At 42.7% G+C, this 11,055-nt stretch overlaps 1 protein-coding gene across 1 annotated transcript; it reads right to left on the bottom strand.

Moving 5' to 3' along the window:
• Positions 1 to 1,903: 1,903 nt before the first annotated feature.
• Positions 1,904 to 9,943, bottom strand: GPBAR1 (G protein-coupled bile acid receptor 1). The gene is made up of 2 exons (XM_082238590.1): positions 9,739 to 9,943; positions 1,904 to 3,134 (listed from the first exon to the last, which is right to left on the bottom strand). The coding sequence occupies exon 2, from the start codon at positions 3,125 to 3,127 to the stop codon at positions 2,093 to 2,095; it is 1,035 nt and encodes a 344-aa protein (XP_082094716.1). The 5' UTR covers positions 3,128 to 3,134; positions 9,739 to 9,943; the 3' UTR covers positions 1,904 to 2,092.
• Positions 9,944 to 11,055: the final 1,112 nt, after the last annotated feature.

Genomic DNA, 11,055 nt, shown 5'->3' on the forward strand with positions numbered 1-11,055 from the left:
ATTATTATCATCATCATCCCTATTTTCCAAGGACAGTCCTGGATTTACAGAAACCATCCTGGTTTCTGATTTGATCCTGGAATGTCCCACATTTCCTAAGGACATCCCTATTTTCATTGGATAGATGTGGGAGGATATGAGAATACCGTGGTCAGGTTACTGACTGCAGCTTCTTGCTGCATGCATGTAACACCCTCTTGAAGTAACCACACTGGCTGCCATTCTGGTCCCAAGTCAATTTTCCTCTGTTGACATATAAAGCTACAACCAACTAAGAGCTGGTAACCTGGGAAAAAATGCTTCTTTTAAATAAACCTGCCCATTCAATTAGATCTTCAAAGGAAGACTTCCTGGCTGGGCCATTACGTGCATTAATCCACCTTGTGATAATCCAGCATACTGCCTTGGCTGTGGTGGTGCCTGCTTTGTGGAAAAGCCTCCTCTCTGAAATATGGCAAGCACCTACAGTATTGTGATTTTGCCATCTGTTAAAAACGCATCTATTCGACCAGGCATTTTGTCAATTGTAGCTATTTCTCTGCCTACTGTATTTGTATACTGCATCTTATTTTGATGTAATTTTATCAAAAGGTTTTATATTAATACTGTACACTGCCTTGGAATTTTGTTTTAAATGAAGTGCATTATAAAAATATTTTAAAATAAATAGCATAAATGCAGTTTAATCAGCCATCTTTCATGTGGTAACCCATATTCAAAAACATATAAAGTAAATTATGGCAAGTCAGTAGAAAAATCCCAAAGGTATAACCCAGTGGTTCCCAGCCTTTATGACTATGAGGACCCCCATTCAACCTCAAAAAATACCCCCCCACGTGCTAATTGCTGTAATTTTAGGCTGTGTTAATTGAGAAAACACAATAACAAAAAACTATTTTGAACTCAGTAAGGCTTTGCAATGAAGTGTTAAAAAACCTTAATTTTCATTAATTGCATCATCATCATCATCATCATCATCATCATCATCATTAAAGCATCCTACTGAAGAACTGAATATAGTTCTCCAGGTGTGGTGCAGTTTGAAAGCTAGTGCTTATACTGTCTTCATAATGTGGGTACCTGTGAGACAGAAATATTTGCTTCATTATTCTCCAAGTGGTACAACAGACCCACCTCTTTCTCCTCTGCCAATGGGCAGGATGGGGTGGGGAGCAGCTATATCACAAGGGGTACAGACCAAATACAGATACTGTAAGGAAACTACAAACACTCTTGAGGGAACAAGGCAATCTATCTGATATTAGGGTGGCAGATTTGATGAATGACCAACCAACACAAAAACGATTATTATTCATGGGAAATTCCCAGTCCAGTCAGAGAATCCAAACAGGGATAGAAAAGTAACTTTCTCATACTATTTGGTACCATTGGTTCATGCTTACTCCTGACAGGTCTCTCCAGTGTCTGGCTATGATGCTTCTGGCTGCTGAAAGTAAGTGGGTTATGAATTCTTTGTGGTGTAAGTGGGCTTTGTTGTCTTGGAAGATGTTTAGTAAGGCCAATTCTGGGGTGGTTTCTAATACTTGCTTGGTTATTTTACTTATTTCTCGTATGGTTGTCCCACCCACCCCACTCACACATGAAAACAAAGACCACCACAGCCAACCAAAAATGAATAACCACACCCTAGGCCAACCCCAACCTCTCTCACCACCAAAGGAACACAAATGAACAGCAAAGAACCTGCACAAGCAACGCTGACGCCAAACCCTACATATAGTAAGCATATAGTAAATAAAATAGAAACATTGCTACCCCATCTCACCCTCACCCATCTCACCCCCTCCACCTCTTTCCCCCTTTTCTTCCTAATGTCTCAACAAATGAAACTGATTTGTAAAAATGTTACATGGAAAAAAATACGAGAGAGAGACATTGAACACACTTTTGTAAATCAAGAAAATCTTTAATAAAAAAGAAAAAAGGAACTTTCTTTCCTCTAGGCAACAGGAGCACAGGGTGACTTATTGATTATGACCAGGGCCCATTTCCAAGATCTGTCTAGATATACAATCTTACTCAGAGTGTGGTTTTGCTTGCTTCTAGTGACAATTTGCTACCTCCGAAGGTATCAGCCTGGTGCCCCATTGAGGTCTGCCTCTGCAGGGCAATGATGACCATGTGGCAAGTGGGCCTTTGCTTTGGCTTTCCTTTCCTTGCGCCCCTGTCTTTGACAACAGCCCCCACAGCATTTGGTGGCCATGTCTGTCCAAAATTGTGTGTACTGTCTGTTGCCAAGGCTGAGGATGACAGGCAGTGCAGCTGCGCTGCTGGTGCCTATGCAGGTGACAATAGGAATAATGAGAGGGTGGATTTTTTGATCTATAGACAGCAGTGAGATATTCAGGCAAACAATATAGGGCACCCAGCAGGCCACGAAGATGAAGGAGACACTAGCGATCTTCTTAACATTCCTCAGTTCCAGTTGCTGCTCCAGCTCTGAAGGGGGCTGGCCTTGGTTCACTGAATGAAGGAGTCTTGTGATGTCCTTAAGCTGCCTTCGGGATGTGCACAGCACCTGGATGCACATGAAGCCCATGGCAAGGATGGATGGAATGAGGAAGCCATAGGTCTCTAGATAGAGGTAAGGAATAGGGAAGACCAGACCAAAGGAACAGTTGGCATGGGGCCGCCACTGGTTCCAAGCCAGTGGGAGGCATGCAAAGATCAAAGGAGCTGTCCAGGCTACGAATATGTAAAGACCAGGCCAGCGATACACCCAGGACCGGTGGTAATGCAGTGAGTGGATGATGAACACATACTTAACATAGTGCACCACCAGCAGGTTGGCTAAGAAAGCAAGGAAGATGAAGTTAGGTGCCACATAGTTGAAGAAGCAGAGGTGGTAGTTTAAATCCTTCGTCGAGGACAGCTCAGGAATATTGGGAAGGAATAAGCCGGCCAGAAGATCAGCAAAGAGTAGGCTCAGGAAGAACCAGTTGGTGGTGTTGCGGAGTCTACGGTTGAAGAGGATCCCAAGGATGAGGAAGATGTTGGCCAAAACAATGAAGGCTGACAGGGGCCTTGAGAGCCAGATGATGATATTTTGTGTCATAGTTTCTGTGTCTCTAGTGAGGACTCCCCTATCCTCTGCACCTTCCAACATTGACTTCCTAATGGAAATGAGAAGACACCCCATGTTATTATTCAGCAAAGCCAGAAGGTTAGCTTGGCAAACTACATTTCACTTCCAAACCACTGTGGCCTGATGATCATCTTCCAAAGCAGCTACTCTAGTCTGAACTTAAAAATGGTAAGTGTAATCCTGGTGGTCAACAAAAGACGTTCAAAGACTCTCTCAAGGCAAATCTTAAAAAATGTAGTATGAACAGTGAAAACTGGGAAACACTGGCTTGCGAGCACTCCAGTTGAAGAACAGCCTTTACCAAAGGTGTCATGGACTTTGAAGAAGCACAAACTCAAGATGAAAGGGAGAAACGTGCTAAAAGGAAAGCACGCTTGGCAAACCCTCACTGTGATCAACTCCTGCCCGAAAACCTATGTCCCCGCTGTGGAAGTACATGTGGATCCAGAATTGGCCTCCACAGTCACTTATGGACTTACTTTTAAAACAGTGTATATGAAAGACAATCTTACTCGGCTACGAGTGATCGCCAAAGAAGAAGAAATATTTCACTGACATGATTGTATTTAGTTATTAAAAAATCAATCCCACATTGAGGAGTTCTTCCAAATAAATAAAACAAAGCAATAATACAGCATAAAAATTAGCAACACCACATCTTGTTTAAGTGTGTCTTATACAGCACAATTATACTAAATCTATTTTTAAAAAACCAAAAATAAACTTAGTTGCTACTGTGTCAATAGGGCAAAAATTCTGATATTATTGTTGTATTATTTATTGGCTTTATTTGCCACTTCCCCCCAAAAAACGTAACTCGGAGCGACTTACCAGAAAAAATAGCACATACATTAAAGCCAACATAGAACTAAAACACAGTGAAAACTAAAAGCACGTTCATATTTTAAAAAGGCAGGACTAAAACACCCCATACATTGAATTCATCAAAAAAAAGTTTATGGCAAGGGTGCGGAATAGCTAGCTGGGCTGGCCACTAAATATTTAACATTGGGCAGAAACCTTGAATTTGGCCATGATTGTGCCCCTGCAGGTCATGGTGAAACTCAGAAAGCCAGTGCTCTTAATTCTCCCTTCCTCAGGACAGGTAATTATTAACATCCCACCCCCTTCCTATGCCTACCTTCCTTATAGTTCTCTAGACTTGCTACCTCTGAACTGGGATTAGTTACCCCTAGATATAAATAAGACTAGCACTTGATAGTTCTTGCTCATTCTCCCTAATAAGCAAGACAAGACTGGTCTTTTTTTTTTTTTAAGTAATCATGTCTGTTGCAATAGCATTTGTCTTGTCTGATAATTTCCAGTAAAGATCCCTAAAAGTGATATTACTGTCAAGGGTGCAGATCTATAGACACGTAAGCAGATCTGGTAACAGAATTAAAACCGGATACTTCATTTTTTTAAGAAAAAAAAAGTGAAGTATTTTAAACCACTTGGAACAGGCAACCAAGGAAGGGTAAGTTTGTCCAAAATTCCCATTCTCAGAATGCATGTCAAATGTTAGCAGTCTTTATAAAGAGCCCCAAAGTGTTTTGCAGTTAGGCTTCAGTTACAAAATGAGTAAGAGAGAGACTTCATTCACTGAGACCCACAGCCCTGAAATCTCTTGTGAACTCCATGGTCCTTTTGACCACCTTTCAAACCTAAACGCCCAGAGACATTTTATTTGGCTCATGACATATCCTTTTGGGAAATGCTCACAGACTGTCCAGCCATAAGATCATGGAATCTTGAAAGTTAAGCTGTTGTCTTAGGAGAGGAAATCATTTCCCAACACTGAGCAGTGCAGGTGGCAGGGATGGCTCAAGATAGTTCGTTGCCTATGGCAGTGCAGTAACCTTCCACCTCAGATCATGGGGCATAGTACCCATGGCTGGTCAAGTTATTTTGACACCTGAGGCAGATAAATCCCACAAACACTCCTCCTTGACAGGAAAAATGCAACAATCATAAATTCAATAATTAACAACTTGATACCCTTTCATGACACACAAAATCTTCTACCTGAGGCATTTGTATTCTGCCTAATGGTAGGGCCCTGGAAGCCACAGATTAGGTGCTAAGGAGCAACTGGGGTCACATCTGCATCATACATTTAAAGCACTATTATACCACTTTAACAGTCATGGCTTCGCCCAAAGAATCCTGGGAATATTAGTTTGCAAAGGATGCTGAGAGTTGTTATGAGACTCCCTATTTGACTCACAGAGCTACAATTTGCAGAGAGGTTTTTCAATGAATCCCTCTTTCCAGGGATTTGTGGGGAGGTGGGTTATTTTACTCACATGTGGTGGAGCTATAAAAAAAGTTCCTCGATTAAAAATTTCTAATGTATTGATTGGCTACCTCTTGGTAGCAGTGAAGACCGATAGCTGGATATTGGAAGGACCTGAAAGGGCTTACCATGAAACAGTGGTATACGAAAGCATAGACTAGAGTTTTGGTTGAGAAATTGACTCATTGTTTATGAACAGCTAGAGACCGGAAGGAAAAAGGACTGTTTTGCAACAGAGTGGCAGAGTTTCATGACCTTTGCAAATAAGGAAGAGACCGGCTGGCCTGTGGCATCAGTATTCTGGAATATCTGGCTTGTACAATTTTTAAATTCGGTAATGTCTTGGTGCTTATATTGCTTAGCTTGTGGGATGAACAATACTTACCTTGGCATTTGTTGTGTGCTGTTGCCTGACGAAGAATTTGGATTTTTGTTGTAAGCCGAATACAGTGGAAGCTAGGGTTGCGGACGTAATCCGTGACAGAGGCACGTCCACAACCCGCAGCATTCGTAACCTGCAGTATTGCGTCTGTGCATGTGCATGACACAATTTGGCGCTTCTGTGCATGCGCAAAGTGTGATTGGCAAAACCTGGAAGTAACCCTTTCTGGTACTTCTGGGTTTCCCGCGGTCCGTAACCTGAAAACGCATAACCCGAAGCGTCTGTAACCCAAGGTACTACTGTAATAATAATAATAGGGTTTTTAATGTATGGGGTGGATGTAGCCTAGGAAAAACAGTTGAGGAGGAAGACCATCATGAAGTTGTTTGGCAAAGCTTTTGAGGGCCGGGATAAATACGTGTGGCATTACCTCATGTTGCAGCTACTCTGCAGTCAAGAGCCACTAAAAGAACCAGTGGTGTTATTTTAAGACACTCATAAAGAAGAGGCAACAGGCTTTTTAGAGGGAGACTCCTACCATCTGGCTGCGTTTAAGAGAGTCAATTAAGCTATTCGAGTGACATAATTGCCAGAGGAAATCATCCCTGCTGAGGCCCTGCCATCTTTCTCGAAAGGCTGAAAACAAAGTAGAATAAAATGAGGAAAGAATCATTTGACAGGGTGGTTTTAAGGGGCTTTAAGAGCGACCAGCTTAAGAAGCAAAGGAAAGCCTACCCATGCAATGATAGCCGGCACAAAGGGTTAATCTGGTATGTTGTTAAAGTTGCATTTGCCAAATGACTATCAGCTCAATAACATTTCCCTTCCTCCCAATTGAAATTAGATTCATTTTTGCACCCCAAAAGATTTACTTCCACTGTGGCCTGGTTCACATGCAACATTAAGCCAAACCATGGTTTAGTGGTCATGGAGATGAGATTGTGGTGTTTTGTCTCTCCCCAGTTGTTTTGATACTGAGCCATGGTTTGGCTTAGTGTGTCATCCAAACCCTGGCTCATGGTTTGTTCACATCTCAGCACAGTGCAGGAGCAAAACCTCAGGGGAGGAGCAAAACATTATCATTGCTCATTCACACTAAACCATTATTTGGCATAGAGTTATGTCTAGATGAGGACTGTGTGTGAGAGTGAACCAGAGGTGCTGTGGGGAAAATTCAACCCACACACATGCTTTTCTTGCATGTGCGTGGGTTGAATTTTGCCTCATCCGTTAGATTTTGTGAAGAGAATTTCCATACTGCTTAATCCTCAAAACATCTAAATGGTTTACATAAAATATAAGATATATGATAAAATTGGCAATAAAATAAGACGTTAAAAAAATTTCAACACAATACTAGTATTTTTAAAATAAATACACTTTAAAATAAAATTACATACTACATTAAAATACAGGTCAGATTTACATGTCTAGGTAGGTTTGCTTAAACAAAAACTCTTAGCTGGTGCCGAAAACAGTACACTGGTACCTCGGATTACAAACACTTTGGGTTACAGACTCCACTAACCCGGAAGTAGTACCTCGGGTTAAGAACTTTGCCTCAGGATGGGAACAGAAATTGCATGTTGGTGGTGTGGCAGCAGGAGGCCCCATTAGCTAAAGAGGTACCCCAGGTTAAGAATGGTTTCAGGTTAAGAACGGACCTCTGGAACGAATTAAGTTCGTAACCAGAGGTACCACTCTACAGCAAGGGCATCTGCCTAATATCAATAGGCAGGGAGTGTCCCTGTCCCCCCCCCCCCCGCTTCTGATACTGAAGCATGGGTCTATATGTATCTATAACTGAGAATATATATTACTGAGAACATATGCAAAGTGTCTTTTCTTCGAATAATGACAGGGCTTTAGCAGTGGAAATGGGAAAGGCGAGGTACTTGCTGGGAAAGGGGGGCATCCTGATTGCACTGTCTATTTAAATGATAAAAATAATTATTAAGCCTTAGGCCTCTATGGGAGCCGTTGTTCTGCTTGAATAGAGGCAAGATTCAGAGCAGTGAATCATCTAGAGAAGCAATAAGCAGCCTCTTCTGTTGGTGGGCATTTTGGAGCTCATAGGGGCATTTCATTTCCTGCAATATATCAACAGTAATTTGTGTCTGTTGTTGAGCTTCACACATGGCCTGTGAATTACCATGTGAAAGATTTCCTGCCTGGTATTTTGCTGGGCATGATTCAGCATAAATCATTTTGTGAATGGGATCAACATGCTAATCTGCCAGTAGATGTGCTCACGTACAATAAGTATTAATAATAATTAGTACAGTGCCCAAGCCTTATTCATATGTCAGTCAGCAGCTGCATGCAATGGACAAGAGTATTCTAAAGCAGTCAGGGGAAGAGGCGTGAGAGAAAGAAGGATGAGAGGAAAGGATTTAGAAATAAGTTCAATATTAACTTATTAAAAATGGAAATGGTGAAGATTAATGATGGGATGCATGCTGAGCTGAGAGAGAAGGCAGGCAACATTTTTATTTTTATACAGATACGATTGCAAGGGCTGGCCCCAGAAGCAGTACCGATTAACCTGCAAACAAGTCACTAACAGGGATGACCCTAGTGAAAAAACAAAAATGAACTGTAGCACAGAGATGGGGAGCCTGTTGCCTTCCAGACGCTGAACACGTCCAATGGTCAGGAATGATGGGAGTTGTAGGAGAGAGCGGGAGACAGCAAACAGTGAGCAATGTGTGGATCTTATTGGAACAGCCTGATTCTCCAGTCTCATTTAAGGGCAGCATTCTTCATGTAATAATGATCCATTTTTTTAAAAAAAACAACAACAACCCACCAAGCAAATTTTGCTTGCGAAATATTTTAAGGAACTCTGGATTTATTTATTTTTGCTTTCAGTTTCAATGGGACTTATCCTCAGCCAAGTGTCCCTGTCACCAGTCTTAAGGACACTGCTCTGCTCACTCCCAGTTCTCGGTTTCTGTCAGTGTTCTATAGCCATGGAGTCATAGTGTGACTGCATAGTGAGCCTCTGTGGAATATGAGTGCTACTCCCAAAATCAAGACCTTTGGTAACCCTTAGAATCCTTTATTGCTAATGGGGAAACAATGTCGTCTGTGCTCCATTATGATTGAGTCGCTCCTGGGTAAGGAGGATAAATTTCATTCATTAGCATTTAAAAGCAAACCTGCCCAATGCTGGATTAAACCCTGTGGCCCCTAGGCAGTTGAAATCTTGCGGGCCCCCACTCTAGTGGGATAACATTGAACCAAGAAAGCATGGTTGTAATTTTCTTTCAAGAACAAATCAATATTATTTTGATCTGTTGTCGCAGGACTCCTAAAAGGCATGGGGCCCATAGGCTGGTGCCTACTCTTCCTATCTGGTAATCTGGCACTGAAGCTGCCTAATTCAAGTTTTCAAAAAAGAAAAAAAGAAAGAAAAGTGCATGAACTGAGACACAGACACCCTTCAAAATTCACACCTGTCTGAAATTTGCAGCGCCGCTTTCCAGCCACTTTATATATAACAATGCATTTACTGTACCAGGGTAAATACATATAAATGCATCTATCAGTGAAAATCGCATTTTAAAATGCATTATATTAGGCAAAATTTCTTTGCGAAGCATGTATAGTATACAAAACTGCATATTAGGAAAAAGTTGCACTAAAATCCTGGTGAATTTTCATGAAGACTTTTAAAAACTAACAGACAGACAACTTGCCAACTGATGTGGTAATGTGGAGAACTGAATTTAAGACTGGAAAAATGAGAAACCAAAATAGACATAGCCATCCTTTCCCCTGGGTAGGTTTACTGTGAGTTCCTCTCCATGAACTTGTGACCTTGTGCGAATGGATTCAGCTGAGTAATGCAGCCCAGTGACTGGCAAGTGGCCTGGTTTCCTTCCTTCCCTCCCTCCTTCCCACCCTCCTAATCAAGGTGAAATATCGAGGGCCAGACAGGCACAAACTAACCTGGAGGTTTATCAGCCTTCCCTGGGCACAGCTCCTGTTGACACCAGTTCCCAATGCACACCCAACCATGTGGTGATGAGAGCGAGGACTTGTCAGGTGCTTCTTGGATACCTCGCTCTGCTCGAGGGCTGGCCCATCTTCAGCTGCTATCAGATAGTAGCGTATCTTGGACCATCTTTGACCGAAAAGGGAACTGAGAAAGCAGGCGTGGATTGGGGGAGAAGAGGAGCTGGAAACCACAGTGAAAGGCTGTTTCCCTCCTCCAGATTGTATAGTCACACCCCTTGTTAGCTGCTAGCAAATTGCAGGCCTGTAGAGGGTCTGATTGCTTAGAGGCTCATCTGCCTCCTAGTGGTTCTGAGCTAGCCTATGGTGCAAAGATAGCCCTGGAGGCTTGCGGTAAATTAGGGACACAGTCAGCAAAAAGCTGAAGTCCTGCAGATTCTCCTAAAGTGCTTTGACTTTCACACAGGAGGGCAACCAAACAGGACTTATCTAAGCCAGGGGCTCAGCCCAAAAGTGTCCTATTTTTCTTAATGCAAAAACTCCGCTCCGGAGCACATGGATTGGGCTTGCAGGACAGCCTTGCAATGGTTATGCTCACATGGAATCATAGAATTGTAGAGTTGGAAGGGACTGTGAGGGTCATCTAGTACAACTCCCTGCAACGCATGCTGCTGAAACACGGAACTATACAGAATACATAGAACGGAATCAGGTCGCTCCAGCTGGCAGGCAGGGGAGCTGGCTTCTTGCTAGTGTCAAACCCCAGAACCCAGTTCTTTCGTATCACACATTTGCTCCTGCTCACAGTCCACTTTTAAGGGGATGCAGATCATTTTATTGCTACAGATTCCTGGCTAACAGATTGTATTATGGCACATGCTTTCATGGGCTAGAGTCCTACAGCATCTAGAGGGCCGTGAGTTCCCCGTTCTTGCTGTAGCAGGAAACCTTCCTGAACTGAAGCTCAGAGACAGGCTTTAGAAGAAGAGCTTCACTGGATGTTGCCAAAGTCCCACCTGGTCCAGCATCCTACTCTCACAGCCATCAACCAAATGCCTACAGGAAGCCCACAAGCAGGACCTGAGTGTTCCTAGGTTCTCCTGCTCTGTAGCTCGGTGGTGGAACATCTGTTTAGCATGCAGAAGGTCACAGGTACAACCCCCAGCATCTCCAGATAGGGCTGGGAATGTACCCTGTCTGAAATCCTGAAGCTGCTGCCAGGGCAGTATAGACAATATTGAGCTGGATGAACCAGTGGTCTGACTTTGTGCAAGGCAGCTGTTTTTGTTCCTATCCCTCTTGGAGCACGAT

Source organism: Podarcis vaucheri (genome assembly GCF_965113315.1).
Source record: "Podarcis vaucheri genome assembly, chromosome: 1".
In the NCBI taxonomy this organism is placed as follows: Eukaryota; Metazoa; Chordata; class Lepidosauria; order Squamata; family Lacertidae; genus Podarcis; species Podarcis vaucheri.

What these genes read in the sequence shown, in the direction of transcription:
- GPBAR1 (XM_082238590.1), bottom strand. Translation starts at nt 3,127, where the DNA reads ATGTTGGAAGGTGCAGAGGATAGGGGAGTCCTCACTAGAGACACAGAA.